At 43.7% G+C, this 18171-nt stretch overlaps 1 protein-coding gene across 1 annotated transcript; it reads right to left on the reverse strand.

Moving 5' to 3' along the window:
* Positions 1-307: 307 nt before the first annotated feature.
* Positions 308-14937, reverse strand: LOC115537695 (NLR family CARD domain-containing protein 3-like). Its single transcript, XM_030349741.1, has 8 exons — positions 14883-14937; positions 12724-14554; positions 12163-12336; positions 7111-7284; positions 4768-4941; positions 4547-4593; positions 3439-4055; positions 308-475 (listed from the first exon to the last, which is right to left on the reverse strand). Exons 1-8 carry the CDS (start codon positions 14923-14925, stop codon positions 308-310), a joined length of 3228 nt encoding a protein of 1075 aa, XP_030205601.1. The 5' UTR covers positions 14926-14937.
* Between the last annotated feature and the right edge of the window lie 3234 nt (positions 14938-18171).

Genomic DNA, 18171 nt, shown 5'->3' on the forward strand with positions numbered 1-18171 from the left:
GAGATTCTACCCTTTCTAACGATGTATAGAATGTCTGTAATGATGAAAGTTGAAGCGGGTTATGTCGCTGCGTAGTGGGAACATGTGGTCAACAAACACAAATCGCCCACCGGTGGGCGAATGGGTCTTAAGAGGTTAACTCTCCGCGTTGTCCTCGCCCCAGGATCACCAACCCCGTAGCTGCCTGCCATCCACCCCGTGTGCTCCTCTGCCTGCCCAGCTGCCTGGAATCCACCCTTGCCTGTCCATGTACAGCACTTTGGCCAATGAAAACAGTTTTTAAATGTGCCTTATGAATGGATTTTACTTACTTACTTACTGTGGGGATTGTTGATGTTTCCTTGGGGTTGGTCCACCAGAAGTGGACACTGTGGACAGCAACGACGAGCTGCCCTCTCTGGGACGCCCCGTGGCCCAGCGTGGAGCCCCGCCTGGGGGAGATGATGGTCATGGGAGGCATCTTCAAGGGAGCGTCCTGCTCCCACCATAACCGCTCGTTTACATATCATAGAGGAGGGGGAGGGGAAGAGGAGGAGGGGGACAAGGAGGTGAAGAAGGAGGAGGAGGCGGTGGAGGTGGTGGTGGAGGAGGAAGAGGGGGAGGGGGAGGTGATGATGATCATGGGAGGCCTCTTCAAGTGGGTGTCCTGTTCCCCACCACCAGCGCTCATTCCCGTCTATTCTGTATCTCTGTTTGAACACTGCGTCCAGAAGCCAAACTCATTTGAGTTACTAGTGCTTGTATTGAAGTTACTCGTCTCTTTTCCAACAGTTACCTGTTACTATTTTAATTAGTGACTTTATATTGTTGATCCTTGCTTCGTTAAATGAGTACTAGGCCCTGTCCCATTCCTCTCCCCTTAACGAGAACACTTCCCTCCACAATAAAGAGTGAAGTGATAGTGAAGATCGTTCCCTATGAAATGTGACACCACTATCATTAATATTATGCAAATTAGCGTAGTGAACGTGCTCCCCTACGTCACGCGCAGCACCGACGTGTCTACACTACAGGAAGGAGCCTACTACTATTTTCATTCACGTTTGAAAATGTCACCCTTGTGTCGAAAATAAGACAACCTACGCATTCAGATCGTAGAGTTAAATCCAGACTAAGGATAAATAATTTAACATAATGCATAACTGTTTGAGAAACATGGAAAACCAGCCGCTTGCCGAGTTCTCAACGTGACCTGGGTCATACGTGATACTCCCTTGGCTGTAAGTGAGGTACCGAGCTGGCGAGCTGCCAAGGGACATTAAGGGGAAATAGGCCCTCTCTCTTGCTCCCTAAGTATTGGATCACCCTACCCCTCCGAGGGAACGCACAACTTCTAGGGCTAGGGCTCAAATCTAGGGCTAGGGGGAATAATAGGATGGGGCCCTAGATACTATTGCAGCCCTTCTAGGCGCTATAAATGTTATACAATGTGGTTTGAATTAAACAACACATCAATTAATCAACCAAACCAGCAATTTTAGAAATCAACTCCATTCTAGTCTTCACTTCTGGTGTGTGTGTGTGTGTGTGTGTGTGTGTGTGTGTGTGTGTGTGTGTGTGTGTGTGTGTGTGTGTGTGTGTGGTACTACCTGGAGGAGTGCATCCAGCTAGGGTGAGGAGGGAGGAGATGAGGACGTAAGGAAACCTCTGTACCATGTAACGTGAAATACCATCTAAGAGCCTGATGCATTACCACAGGCCTGCTGTCTCTGAACCAATCAGACAGCAGAGTTCGCCAGATAGGCTAGGCTCTGCCTAGCTGGTTAGCTCGCCAGATAGGCTCGCCACCTTTTTACTTACTTTTTGTTTTTGTATATGCGTGTGCGGTTAAAAAAGTCAGACTCCGCTGTTGTGTGTGGTAATAACATCTCCACACACTGATGAAGGGGTGAATGGAGACTCCACTGTTGTGTTGGAGGTAACGTCTCCAGAAGACTTGGAGGATTTAAACTGAACTAACGGGAAGAATCGTCTGAACACACGAGAACGTTCATTTGACCCACTGAGTAGTTTATTAACATTATGATTTATGAACAATTACAAATCATATGGCATCTTTAATGACTGAATATGTTGACTTCCCAACAGAACACAAAGAAACGATCTTCCGTTTAAAGTAATTTACAACATCGTTACCCTTTCCCATAGAACTCTTATCATCATTCATGATTATGTTGTTAAATCTGCTTTAAATCACGTTCCATGTCAGGCATGGCAAAATATAAACTGATTTTGGATTCCTTTAAAACACATTTTACCTTAGAAAGTAAATCTTTGTACAACCTGCTTAACCCAAAAGAAGATCTTCCTTTCATGGTTTATGCTGAACCTTCCAGAAGCCCAATAAAATGCAGCATTTGGAGTTCAGTGGAGTAATTAAATCAATCACAAAGTGTTGTACTTCCACTGAACGGGTTGACCCCTCAGAGCACCAACAGCTGCTGCTCAACAACCCGATGCACTACAGGTACGTCCATGGGTCCACAGGTATTCAAACGTCCCCCTAACAGCTGGTCCTCAACAACGTCAGGACTGTGAGGACCCCCCAGACCCAAGCGGCCCCCTCTAATCTGACGCTCAGCAGCCCAGCTGAACACAGAGAGGGCTGAGAGATGAACCACGAGAGACACTGATGTTACCTGCTGCTTACCACCGGAACACAGACCTGCTGTGGGTTTAGATCCATGAACGATGTGTGTGTGTGTGTGCATGTCTGTGTAAATAAGTCTGTCTCTGTGTGTGTGTGTGTGTGTGTGTGTGTGTGTGTGTGTGTGTGATTAAGTCCAGTGTTTCCCATACATAGACCATTGTGTGGCGCGGCGCCACAGAATCAAGATCGAACGCCACGAATTGATTGTGTCCTTTTTTTTTTTTTTTTTATATATATATATATATATTTTTTTTATAACGCGATTTGGAAATCTAAAAATCGTTCCGTCCATTCATCTCTGCATAGCACTACGGAGTGATAATAACAAAGACGTGAATCAGGCAATAAATCCAATTTCCTTGACAGCGGTAAGGTTCGGTGTGCATTAAAGTACAGACGGAGTGGACCAATTGCGAACTACTGCAGCTGCTCCAAGTTAAACCCCAAAGCGGACTACACCACCTCTCATACTCCGCATAGAATTCTATTCCGAACCGATTGAGGCGTATATATATGATACTTTTCTATTCCGATTGAGCTGTTCTTCCACATCTATGCGGATCAGATGTGTCCGCATGTAAACGCAGAGTTACATGCACACTCACTGACGGCCGCGTCGCCGTGCTGTGTCGCCCCCCCCCCCCCCCCGCGCACCACACATTGGTCCTTGGTCTGTGGGAAACACTGAAGTCTGTATACGTTTGTGTGTGTATGTGTTTGTGTGCGTGTGTGTTAATTTCTATGTACATATGTGTTTGTTGGTTTGGGTGTGTTTATGACTGTGTACATGTGCGTGCTTTTCTATTCTTTTTTTGGGTCTGTGTGTGTGTTTGTGTATCTACAATGGACACTCCCAGAGACACTGAACCACTCTTATCTAACATAAACCCAGGGAGGAGGACCTCCTGGGTGAAGGAGGCCTGGAAGGTGTGGATGTGTGTCAGTGTGTCTGAGGACCCTCCTCCACCTGGGGACACTCTGTAGAAGGACAGAGAGCCAGCGGGCCGGTCCAGATACACTCCTACTCTGTTAGAGCGAGGGGGGGGGAGACGTATGGCTGTTCTACTACCGTTGTGATAGGCAGTGTAGACAGCAGCAGCATTGTCGTCATCACAAACAAGACTCCAGGACTTGTTGTTCAATCCAAGCACGCCGTCATTACCCCCTTCTCTCCTTTTCATTCCTCTGTATGCCACTCCTATATCAACCTCTCCTCCCCACTCTACCTCCCAGTAGCAGCGGCCAGGCAGCCCCTCTCTACACAACACCTGGGGGTAGGAGTCAAACCTCTCTGGGTGATCCGGATACGACTGGTCCTCTTCAACCAGCGTCACCTTCCTGCTGTCCTCAGACAGAGAGAGTTGTCCGTTGGCTGTGTTTGGGTCCAGTGTGAGTTCACAGGCATCTGACGGGAGAAACACGATTAGGCTGCTAAATCAATATTATTAATTATAATCATCATCGTCATCATTATTAAATAAACAGCATCACCAGCTCTAATTTAAATCTAAGGTGAAACACATGCATCATTCAAAACATGTTAATATGATTATTATGTGCCATAGCTAATGTAATGACAGGAATTAAAACAAAATTATGATTATTATAATAGTGACAAGATGATAGTATAATTTAATAGTTTTTGAATATAATGTAGACATGTAATTATGATTAACAGTATCCTGATTATTATGGTGTTATGTCCAATGTTGTAAAATCATCACTCATGATATAATCACAGCAATTATGTTAATGTTTATATATGTAAGATACATGATGTCAGTCATCAGCTTCATTCCCAGATATCTGAATGAACAGACGTCACCTCCTGCTGTGTGGATGGACTTTCCAGCTCAATAGTCAGTGTGCGTTGTGATGAATCAAACAGACACTTACACTTCTTTAGAGCTGGTTTCAGCCTCCACACTTCACCGTGCTCCACACTGGGGGGGAAACAAAGTGAGAGCAGCATGAAACATTCACCTTCATCATCTGCCGTCTTCATCACTTTCTACACAACATAAGTTACAGCTGCCTTTTCAAACCACTTCATCTAGCAGAGGGTTGAATCCTTGTAGGAGACATTGTCTATGAATGGTGAGCTGTCCTCTCCATACCTGAGAGTGTCCAGTCTCCAGTGTGGATCCTCCAGTCCAGCAGAGAGCAGCGCAGCTCCTGAGTCTCCTGGGTGATTGTAGCTCAGGTCCAGCTCTATCAGATGGGAAGGGTTGGAGCTCAGAGCGGAGGCCAGAGAAGCACAGCCTTCCTGTGTGACCAGGCAGCCAGACAACCTACACACACACACACACACACACACACACACACACACACACACACACACACACACACACACACACACACACACACACACACACACACACACACACACACCTTTATTTATTCTATCTGGATGAGAATAGTTCTTACTGAAGTAAACAGATTAATAAAGTATTAATTCCATATGATGGACAATTTAAAGCTTTATGATTTAATTCAGATCACAGCCCGTCTAGAGCCACCATCACCGAGCCTCATGTCTACACTAATGGCAACTCCTCAGAGTTACAAAACATATAACACATAACATCCATAACATACAGACAGCAACCCCTAACCCTCATCCTCACATCAGCTGGCCAGTGTTCTGTCAGCTAGAATAACCTGATAATTCCTAACACACTAGCAAAAAAAAATGATGTTCCTAAAATCCTCGTCCTGTAAAGTTCTGTTCCTCCTCTGACCTCTTGGCCTCCCTCCTCCCATCTGTGCTCCACTGACATGTTGACCCCAGCCTACAAATGAATAATGATGCTGAATCATTCTGGTGGGGATCTTAAGCCCAGTTCAGACCAAAGATTCACCTCGCAACGAGGCTGTTTTGGAACGTCGCAGGGGAAGAGTTGCAGCAGCGTGACCCTAACCCCAACTTCAGGTCAACATTGGGGGATTGTAATTATTTCCTTCAAATGTGTTCAACCAAAAAGTGGCCATTTCAGTATTATTTATCTGTAATTTAATGATTAAATCCAAATTTTGTTTGTGATGATGTATGAAATAACCCATTCCATCAATTGACGACTGCATTTTACAAGTGTGTTATGAGTGGCATGGCATGCACTCATTTAACATGCCCTGGGAATGTATAAATATTCTTGAAACTTAAAACTGGACCATATATTCATTAGAGTTGGATTTCAACTCAATGCAGGACCACTATTGGAGTGGATTGGACGAACATTGGAATACAATTAATTGTTTGGAGTGCTGCGGCAGAACGAATCAAGGAATGGGCGCAGTATCGGCCCAAAAGCAACAGGCCTACAATGCGCTTTACAAAGTAGGAAGGCGAGAATATAGCCAAGTCCCCCCCCTTTACACACAAATTCTGTTTTTGCAAATAGAAATCTCTCTACAAAGATTGGCGTAGGCACCCTGTTTCTGCCGCTGAAGTATGCGTTGCGGCTCCATATTCTCGGCTTTCGAACTCGCCGTCTTCTTCTTTTCAGGCTTTTTTTACACTGCCAAGCCGGTACGGTCGCGGCTTGGTACACCCGGTGATTTCACCGTCTTACCTCAAGTTTCCTGTGTAAAACCGAGGGGGTCAAATCCCCCGCTCTTCACGACGCAGGCTTCCATGATTCACTTGAGAAGGCGGGTTGCGCAAAGGGTCTAGACCTCTTTAGAATAATTTGCATACTCCCAAAAGTTCTTATTTTTTTATGAATGAAGACACCCGCATGCAAGAATGAGTTCACATCTGAGCGTAGGCTGCAAACGCGATTAACTATTTAGTGCAAAAACGCCAACATATTCTTTAATTTCCTGACCACTTGTTTTTTTATGGACAGTTCCTCTGTGTCTCTCTCGTAGATTGCACCATCTTTTAACTCCTTTGTTTAATGCGTTTACATGATCAGCAGCTCGCGTGTCACTTTCTCTCCAGTTAGAACTGCTCATGATGATATCGCTGCGTTGTCTCTGTGGAGACAGCGCAGGAACACCTCTACCCAAGCCCCCGCCCCCCCGGAACCGCGGAGCCGTCGCATTTACATCAGAATGAAACCCAACAAACCGCCAATGTGTGTGTAGGGTCCGGGAGGGTAAATTGGGGTGCTAGCTCAAGCAACCTAATCGCAAACCTAAGTTAGGCTACTTTTTAGCCTGATGCTGATGCTGTTGTGGCTCTCAGCTGTGCCAGAGCGTTCACAGTTGCTAGGGAAACCACCTGACGCGCCGCCCGGCGCAGCAGTTTGAACTGCCCCATTTTTAGAACGTCGCAGCCCGTCTCGTCGCAAGGAGATGGAAGGAGTTGCGAGTTGCAAGTCGTTGCGAGGCTAATCTTTGGTCTGAACTGGGCGTTAGACACGTGTCGTCTGTTCCTTTAGATCACAGCCCACCTAGTCCTGGATCATCCCTTTCTCTTAAACAAACCCAAAGACACGTTTAACCCTAACCCTGACCTGAGAGTTTCCAGTGTACAGTGTGGACTCCCCAGTCCAGCAGAGAGCAGCTTCACTCCTGAATCCTGCAGATCATTGGTACTCAGATCCAGCTCTCTCAAACGAGAAGAGTTGGAGCTGAGAACTGAGGCCAGAGCTTCACAGCATCTCTCTGACAGATGACAGACATTCAGCCTTCACACACAAAATAAAAAGACCATGTTACTGTGTTTATGTCTTTAACATTTTTCATAATTGAAAAATAAGTTATGCCAATGTTAATATATATATTAACATTAACATTAACATATTTATATTTAAATTCTAATAATAAGCTTTAAAAAAAGCCTGACTACATGTGTATAGGTAGAATAATAATAATAGAAAATAGTAAACTGTACTCATATAACATTCAACTTATACTGTCATGGCAACAACAATATAAATATGTTGAGTTATTCTTGCACAGAGATATTATTTAGGGGTGTGAATTTTGACTTCATCGGCTGAAATCTCTACATTAAATGTCTTTATTGAAGTTTTTTTGTTGCTTTTTATTATAAAGATTCTTGTGCTGTAAAGGTTTGCACATTGAGTAAAACTGACCTGAGAGTTTCCAGTGTACAGTGTGGACTCCCCAGTCCAGCAGAGAGCAGCTTCACTCCTGAATCCTGCAGATCATTGTTACTCAGGTCCAGCTCTCTCAGACTAGAGGAGTTGGAGCTGAGAACTGAGGCCAGAGCTTCACAGCATCGCTCTGACAGATGACAGCCAATCAGCCTGCACACGATGAACAGAACATGTTAGGAACCCTGATTTAATGGTTTAGACGACTTTTCTGATAGTTAGCTATCAGAATCTTTTCTTTTCTGATAGTTATATAAAAATGATGATACATTATTCTTCTGTAAATGATATTGTGGTGATCACGGCCGTGGTCACCGTGTCCGGGTGCCGCAAAGGATCCTGGGAGGCTCGGGGGGAAGCCACCAAGGGCGTTGTGTGTGTGTGTGTGTGTGTGTGTGTGTGTGTGTGTGTGTGTGTGTGTGTGTGTGTGTGTGTGTGTGTGTGTGTTTTAAAACCTGGGCCCCGTTTCGCGATAACGATGGATCCAAGCTTGATCATTCTCACAAAGGATCTTGTGAACCTAAATTTCAGGGATGTTCATTACTGTCTAGACACGGTCCAATTAATAATGAACTTCAACACAGCCTCACCGAAGCACCTACAGTGCTTTATGGCAAACAATCGCAATAAAAAACGCCTGCAGAAATTCTCCGACACCCGCTGGTCTCAGCATGATTCATGTACAGTATGTCTTCTGTCATTAATCAATACGAAGACCAACCACAATGGTTGAATTAAAATCAGAGGGAGACAGCAAGTTTAGCTCGAAAGCGACCTCCCACACAAGACCAATGGAATCATTTGATTGTATTATATGCCATGTGAGAGGGTTGCCTTGGGACGTGGCGTTTGATCGGTACATTTCGGCTGCGCATTTATTTTTGGAATTTTAAATTGCTGCAATAAATTATGTTGTTGTTGACTCTGTCTCGGTCTTTGCTTTTTAAATCTTACAGTAGTCTATGAGTAATATATTGGCGGCAACCACTGTTTTGGGGGTATCGCGAAATGGTGCCAGCTGGACATTCTGCGGTATTGGATGTGTTTTAATAAAACACATCCAATACCACTGAATGTCCAGCAGGTGACTCCTCTGAGGCTATAGTAACGATGCTCTTAGCACCCTACGAGCACCCCTGGAGCCCTCGTTAGCTATGAGTGTTTTCCTGACGTTCGTTACGCAACGATGCTTTCGGGAAACGGTGTGAAAACTGTACGATGCTCGTACATCGAACTTCACAAACCACTTAGGCTAACAATTCTTCGGGAAACGGGGCCCTGGTCTCCTGTCGGGTCATTCCTGTGCTGCTCGCCACTATATAATCAGTCTACGTAGACCTATAACCTTAGATTGATGCAAATACTGTGACTACATATGTTTAAAGGAGACATATTACACCACCAGGTGTGAGTGTGATTAGCCAAAACAAGCTGTTTTGAAACTGTGCAGCTTCTGACATCACAGGTGGGCGTGTCCACCTAGATGTATGACGGATAGATGGCATATGTCCCCTTTAAACAAATGAAGTCACAGTATTTGCATCAATCAAAGGTTATAGGTCTATGTAGACTAATTATAATGTGGCGAGCAGCACAGGAATGACCCGACGGGAGACCAGGTTTAAAGCAGTTACGCAATACACCGCACGCACGCACGCACGCACGCGCGTGTGCTGCTCGCAAAAATATAATTAGTCTACGTAGACCTATACCCTTTGATTGATGCAAATACTGTGACTTCATTTGTTTAACTCCCACTCTCCCGTTAACAGGAGATTGTGGGAGGGAACTATTATTATATTTTGCGTATATAATTGAAAAGATGCAATGGCAACTCTTGGATAACTTTTCAACTTTTCATTTTCCCACATAAACAACAAGGTGTAATATGTCCAATGCCACCACCCTGATAAACGTGGTCAGCAAAGGTACTGAGTCATTCGGTTATATATTTAGACGACATTTAGGATTGATCCTCAAACCAGGGGCAAGTAGTCGTTTTTTAATAGTCTCCTGATACGGAACTGTTTACACGTTAAGTAAAACTGACCTGAGAGTTTCCAGTGTACAGTGTGGACTCCCCAGTCCAGTAGAGAGCAGCTCCACTCCTGAATCCTGTAGACGATTGGAACTCAGGTCCAGCTCTCTCAGACTAGAGGAGTTGGAGCTGAGAGCTGAGGCCAGAGCTGCACAGCATCCCTTTGACAGCCCACAGCGATTCAGCCTGCACACAATAAAAAGAACATGTTAGGAAGTGAGATTAAAAGTGCTTAAAAGATCAAACCAGCTCACAGGAGAAACATGGTGTAGCTAACGAACAGCACAGGGCCGCCATGGGGCCACACTGGAGGGGAGTACGTCCAGTGATGCTAGCGCCTCGGCTCTCCTCGCTGCTATCAGGGATCAGGGAGTGAGCTCAAGGAGATGAATGTGGACATTCAAACTTCCTCCAGCAGTCCCCTGATGGCCGTAGGGATCCTGAACTCTGTGTGAACAGAGTCAGACCTAACGAAGCAGAGGGCTGTGGAGCCAAGGAGGGCCTTCAGCGCTCTATCAGACCCAATGCTTCCTTCTGTAAGACTATTGATTCATTAATTCAACCTTTTATTTTGATAAACCATCATAAATGTGCTTAAGCTCATTTACAAAAAACTAAAACACTAAGGGCACTTGCCCTTCCTGACTTCAGACACTTTTACCGGGCTTCAAAACAAGGACGACTATGAAACCCCTCTGGGGTTTTGCTTCTCTACATATTCAAACGTTTGAGGTTATTCTGTAGTCCTATATATAAAATAGATTCATATTGTTCTGTATTTCTACATGTTCAAACGTTTTTATGTTGCTCTGTATTCCTACATATTCAATCGTTTTATGATGCTTTGTATATCTACATTTTCAATTATGCTGTTCTGTATTTCTACATAGTCAATATTTTTATATTGCTTTGCATTCCTACATATTCAATCGTTTTTTGTTCTGTATTTGCTCTATATTTCTACATAATCAATAGTTTTATGTTGTTCTGTATTTATTCATATTCAATTGTTTTATGTTGCTCTGTATTTCTACATATATTGTTCTGTATTTCTACATCTTAGATTGTTTGACCTTGTTCTGTTTTTTATGTCTTCAATTGATGTTCTGAAGATAAAAAATATATGAAGCATATCTGTAAAAAAATTATGACATAACAAAGACCTTATAAAGTCATGGCAACAAAAAATAGAAATTGTTGAGTTTTTCCTATGGAAATTATAAATTTCTGAACTTGAAATTAAATATATATTCATATAGCGCTTTTCAAGTCCCCTTCCATTGACTTCATATAGGGCTTTACAGTGAAGGGGGGACCTCACTAACCATCACCAATGTGTAGCATCCACATGGGTGATGCATGGCAGCCAATCTGCGCCAGAACGCTCACCACACATGAATCGTGAATGTGTGATTGGAATGTCATATTTTACTTTGTTGACCCCATTGTCATGTACATTATCTTTAACACACAAACTTACATACACCTGTATACATGCTTGCACCACCAAGGGACCACAATGGAAATAAGCTCATGGGCTTATATGTGTTATCCTTTTTACTTGTAAATTTGTATGCTTACGTTTGTGCATGTGTCAATAAAGAATTTCAATCATTTCAATCAATCAATTACACACACAGCTTGAGGTGGACTGAGAGAATTAAAGAATCAGCCATTTAAACAGAGGGATGAATAGGGGGCCAGATGAATGAGCCTGATTGGTCAGTTTTAGCCAGGACTCGGGGAATCCCCTACTCTTTTGGAGATAAGTGCCCTGGGATCTTTAATAACCTCAGTGAGTCAGGACCTCGGTTTTACGTCTCCCCCGAAGGACGGCACCTTCCACAGCACAGTGTCCCCGTCACTGCACTGGGGCATCAGGATTTATGCTCTGGCCAGAGGGAAGAGTGCCACCTACTGGCCACCAACCGACACCAGTCCAGCAGCAGCTCAGTGTTCCCAGTTGGTCTCCCATCCAGTACTAACCAAGCCCACCTGCTTAGCTTCAGAGGTTCAGCCAAGGCAGGGTCTACATTGGTCCGGCTGCTGGATTAATTAGACCGATAAACTTTGATGGATGCAAATACTGCAACTTCATTTGTTTAATTACCACTGACCTGTTAACAGGGGAATATGGGAACGCACTTTTATTATATTTTGTGTTTACAATTGAAAATGTCAACTTTGGGATTACTTTTTCATGTTTTCATTTTCGCATCCCACATAAACAACAAGGTGTAATATGTCCAATGGCACCACTCTAATACATGTGGTCATCAAAGGTACAGAGTAATTATCTGATATAGTTTGACGTCATTTAGGTGTGATTCTCAAACCAGGGGACAGTAGTTAAAAGTCTTCTGAAACCGAACCTTGTGGTGTAACTGTTTACACTTAGTAAAACTGACCTGAGAGTTTCCAGTGTACAGTGTGGACTCCCCAGTCCAGCAGAGAGCAGCTTCACTCCTGAATCCTGCAGATCATTGTTACTCAGGTCCAGCTCTCTCAGACTAGAGGAGTTGGAGCTGAGAACTGAGGCCAGAGCTTTACAGCATCTCTCTGACAGCTTACAGCTGTTCAGCCTTCACACAAAAAAACAGAACATGTTGAGAACCGTGATTAAAGACTTTTCTGATAGCTGAACAAATGATTATACATTAGATCTTTAAATGGTAGTTACCTATTAGGTGTACAATGTTGATACTAACAAAAATGCTATAACAGAAAACTATCATAATATAACTTTTATAGAATTATGTATATAGTGTGTATCGTAAAACATGTTATAAGTATGCCTACAGATATATGTTGTATGTTATTGTAACTTTTGTATTCTAGTATTATATATATTGTATTGTGTGCATTGCAATACATGTTCTTAGTGCACTACAACTGAATTTACTACAACTTTTATATTCTAGTATTATGTATAGTGCTGTATTGTTAATACATGTTATGAGTGAACCTACAGAGAAGTTTTGGAGGCTTTGACCAATGGCAGCAGCCCCAGAAGACCCTCGTCAGAAGCAGAGTATTTCTTCAGGTAAAACACGTCCAGCTGCTCTTCTGATGTCAGTACGATGAAGACCAGAGCTGACCACTGAGCAGAGGAGAGAGATTCAGTGGAGAGACTTCCTGATGTCAGGTACTGTTGGATCTCCTCCACTAGAGAAGTGTCATTCAGCTCATTCAGACAGTGGAACAGATTGATGCTTCTCTCTTGAGAGAGATCTCCACCTATCTTCTCCTTGATGTAATGGACTATTTGGTTATTGATTTGTGACCTCCTTCCTGTCTGCCCCGATGGAACGTTTTTTGTTAGATTGTCCAGTAATTTAATTCCTCTTGGTCCCAGCAGACCTTGTAGGAGCATCTGATTGGTCTCTAGAGAGAGGCCCAGGAAGAAGCGGAGGAACAAGTCCAGGTGTCCGTTCTCACTCTGTAAGGCCTTGTCCACAGCACTCTGGTAGAGGGGAAGGAGTTCAGCTTCCCTGGAGGTTGGATGTTCTTCTGAGAGCAGGTTGACACCAGTGTTGATGAAGGACAGAAAGACATAAAGGGCAGCCAGAAACTCCTGGATGCTCAGATGGATGAAGCAGAACATCCTGTCCTGGTGCAGTCCACACTCCTCTTTAAAGATCTGCGTGAACACTCCTGAGTACAGTGAGGCTGCTCTGATATCGATGTCACACTCTGCCAAGTCTGCCTCGTAGAAGATCAGCTGGCCTTTCTCCAGCTGGTTAAAAGCCAGTTTCCCCAGAGAAACAATGATCTCCCTGCTCTCCGAACTCCATTGTGGATCGGTTTCAGCTCGCCCATGATACTTCCTGTCCCCCTGTATGGACTGAACCCTCAGGAAGTGGCTGTACATCTGAGTCACGGTCTTGGGCACCTCTTCTCCTCTCTGGGATGTTTTGAAGAAGTCCACTAGAACTGTAGCAGTGATCCAACAGAAGACTGGGATGTGACACATGATGTGGAGGCTTCGAGATTTCTTGACGTGAGAGATGATTGTGGTGGCCATTGTCCCCTCTCTGAATCTCTTCCTGAAGTACTCCTCCTTCTGTGGGTCTGTGAACCCTCTCACCTCTGTCACCATGTCAACACACTCAGCAGGGATCTGATTGGCTGCGGCAGGGCGTGTGGTTATCCAGATGCGGGCAGAGGGAAGCAGGACTCCCCTGATGATGTTTGTCAGCAGCACATCCACTGAGGTCGGTTCGGTGACATCAGTCCAGATCGGGTTGTTCTGGAAGTCCAGAGGAAGTCGACACTCATCCAGACCATCCAAGATGAAGACTACTTGGTCATGGTCGTATCTGTAGATTCCTGATTCTTTGGTTTCAACAGAAAACTGATGAAGAAGTTCCAGTAAGCTAAACTCTTTCCCTTTCAGTAAATTCAGCTCTCTGAAAGTGAGGAGAAATGCGAAGTCTATGTCTTGGTTGGCTTTGCCTTCTGCCCAGTCCAGAGTGAACTTGTGGGTTAAGAGAGTTTTACCAATGCCGGCCACTCCGGTTGTCATTATTGTTCTGATTGGTTTATCTTGTCCAGGTTTAAAGATGTCTTCACATCTGATTGGTGTTTCCTCATTGGCTGTTTTCCTGGATGCCTTTTCAATCAGTCTGACCTCGTGTTCCTTGTTGACCTCTCCACTGCCTCTCTCTGTGATGAAGATCTCTGTGTAGATCTCATTCAGAGGTCTCTGCTCTCCTGCTCTAGCGATTCCCTCAAACACACAGTGGAACTTCTTCTTCAGATGAGCCTTGAGTTCATGTTGCCACTGGACCGCAACAGCTCCTAAATCCCAAACCAGAAGAAACATACCATTCATATTTCCAAGCAATATTACTGGTGTAAAGAAAAAAGTATTACAAAATTCTACTTTATATGGATCTTATAACTTTATTAGTAGTGCTGTCGTTGTTGAGTATCAGTGGTATCAATGACTTGTTAACCTGACATAATAAGAGTTATTCTGCTGTTCTGCAGTTTAATGTTTACAATTCTTTAAGCTGATACCCCCACAATAACCCTACATATCTGGATCAAACCAGTCAACCTGATACCCCCACAATGACCTTACATATCTGGATCAAACCATTTAACCTATATATGAGTATCTTACCACTGCCCAGCTTGTCGGCCAGTTCCTCCTGGTTCATCTCCATCAGGCAGAGCTTTGTGATGTCTACCACTCCCTCTATGGCGCGCCTCCTCTGCTCCTCTTTCTTACCATCCTCCTCCTCGTCCTCCCTCTGACTCTCTGAGCATTGTGGGTAATCTGAGAAGAGTTCCCTCCAGAGCTTCTTCAGCTTCTTGTCTAGAAAAGCGTGTGCGTTCTCCTCAGCCCTCTGGAACAGAACAAACATCAAGGAGAACTTTACTTTGAACTAACCGAGGACATCAGAAGCATCTGTCCTAGATTAACGTCTCCCTGGTCTATAGAGGGAAAACTGGAGCTCCACAAGAGATGCTTTTATTGCCCATGTTGAGCCAGGGGCACCACTAGAGATTGTGGGCCTTATCAAATAATATATTGGGCCTCCAACCTAGACCTCCCACCAGCCTAGAAAATCCATTTGACCACCCATAGATTGATAGACTAGCTCTAGTGTAGCGTACTGCTAATTACCTAATACTAAGCCTGCTGTCATTGACCATTGATGTATGAATGTAAGAGGTACATGAGTAAGGCTGGGACAATGCGTCAACGTCATCGTTGTCGTCGACGCATAAATTACGTTGACGTGAAAAATACTTGTCGATTCAAAAAACCCAAAACAAAGATGGTGGCGCCGGAGCGTAGTAGCAACGCGAGTGGCTCCTCAGACTCTCATAAGTGCAAGGCTCCACGCACTCATTCCTCTAAAGTATGGGAATTATTTAATGTAAAAGGAAACGATTCTGTGATATGTCGTCTTTGCAAAATGGAGACGGCTTTCCATTCTAGCACCACGGCAATTCACCAGCTCCTGAAGAGGCCCCACCCGAGAGCAGCTCCAGATGACCGAGCAACGTAGACTTCTAAGAATGCATTACTTTGCACTTTTATTTTGGAATTTAAAGGCAATAAACATGTATTGCAATGTTAAGCAATTCATGTTTTTTTCATTCAGATATGTAAATCAACATGTATAAATTGCTATTAGTCAATTAATGGGGAGAAAATCGATAATCAAATCGAACTGAAAAAATTAATCGTTAGATTAATCGATGCATCAAAAAAATTATCTCTAGATTAATCGTTTAAAAAATAATCGTTTATCCCTGCCCTATACATGAGTGGCATCTCTCATTACTGTTGCTGTTCTGGCAAAAGGCTTTCCTCTTGAGAAATTCATGAAATGCAGTGGTGCGTTACATTTTGGTCAATTTGTTCCCAAAGTTTGTCAGATGCCAGTAATGTTACTCTGGCTCTAAACACCTCAGTAAAATGGGACAGAAAAGACACAGACTCTCTTCATACTCTGCTATTACTTTTCACCACTAGGGGTCAGTATTCACAGACCTACCCTGGCTGTATAGTTGATAAGTAGAAGAAAATTAGTGAAGGCCTAAATAAACAGACTTCCCGGGTCATCCACCTGTCTCCCTCATTTATTGATTCATATTTATGAATTTCATGTTTTATGAAGAACTATTTGATTGATAGGGAAGGAAGGTAAATAAATAAAAACCTTTATTTGTATAAACTGGGTGACCTTTTCCTCCCTCTCAGCTCTCTGTTTCTGATACCACGACTTCTACATCAACGACGACGTGTCAAACTACTGACAGTCTGTTCTCCGTCTGTTCTGCTTGTAAGCTGACCGAGTGGAAGACTCTGTGCTGAAAACTGGATCCACGCAAGACTGAACCATGCAATAAAGAGAGAGAGGTGGAATATATGGACTATACTGAACATTTAGCCAAACATGGAGGAACAAACCTCTTGTTTGTTTAAATTGCTACGTTTTTTAGATAACATTTTCACTCGAAATATATTAACTTGATTATGATGAATTCCCCCCCCCCCCCCCCTTTACGGCGCCCCTGTTTGGAGCTGAATTCAAATGTCTTGTTTCATTTACACACCTTGATCAGCTCTGCTTGATGCTGCTGTACAGACTGAGCACTGGTAACCTTTGACCTCTCCTGTGGTCGCCTGTGGAGACAGCGTGCGTGCACACACACACACACACACACACACACACACACGCACACACACACACACACACACACACAGTATCTTTTTAATACAAAAATTTCCTGATTGTAAATATCAGTCAGTAAAACTACTAGTTTGTTGGAAACTCCTACCTCTCCTCTCTGGAGGGGCGTCCATCTTTAAGGTCAGGAGGAGGATCCATAGACCAGTTGCTCTTCAAGGAGACACAGCTGGGTCCAGGGGAGTCTGCTCTCTCCTTCTGGACTCTTCTAGAAAATCAAGAACCAGGATTAAAGGATGTCTGATAGATATAGTTGTATAGTATCTGATAAATCCTCACCTCTTCTCAATAGACTGATTTCCATCTCTAAAGTTATGCGGATAATCCATAGAGCGGTCACTCTTCAACACAACACACACACAGCTTTTACTAAGACTGATGATTGAGTCATGACATATCAGTGCTGAGCTCTGAGAAGGACAACAGTCACAGACAGTAAGATCCTCTTCTTACCTCTTAGCTTTGCTCTGGCGGCCATGTTTCCCAGACAGAGTGGTTTTAGAGGTAGGAGACCCCTCCTCTCTCTCCTCATCCATAGTAGACTGGAGACCTGGACACAAACACAACTCTGTATTGTTTCTACGGCAACTCAGCGTTGGTTTGCTCTCTGTTTTTATGTGAGCTGCTTTTTGGGGGGCTGCTGTCTCTTTATTGTGGACGAGAGGCAGGGTTGTCATTCGAAGATGCAGATGCAGTAGACCCTCTCACTCTCAATAAGAGCAAAGCTGTGGAGATGCTGTCCAGATGTTTCCAATAACAATTCATTAATAACTTTAACAACTATTCATAAATCCACTCAGAAGGTCTCTAAGGGCTTCAAATGTGTCTGATCAAAATCAAGTTCACAATGCTGAAATCATACCAACTGTTCCCTGTGCTGGTTAAACCGCTCTGAAGGCAGCACCATATATGGACTTCCTCGTGTCATATGACATGACAACCAGAGCTGTGATAAAGGCCCACAGAGAACTAGAACCAGAACAAGATGATCTTTAAACACCTTCACTTACAAAGATGTATAACGTATACAACTGTATACAACCAAATACAACTGTATAATGTATCATCCGCCATCATCCGCCACTGCTGACCAACAGCAGGGTGACCGATTAACTTCATAACAGTGACGGACACTACAGTTTAAACATTTGTTAATTTACCTGACATATTTAATAATAATTTTCGCAGTACGTGTTTACATAAAAA

The sequence above is a fragment of the Gadus morhua genome, chromosome 23 (genome assembly GCF_902167405.1).
Source record: "Gadus morhua chromosome 23, gadMor3.0, whole genome shotgun sequence".
NCBI lineage: Eukaryota > Metazoa > Chordata > Actinopteri > Gadiformes > Gadidae > Gadus > Gadus morhua.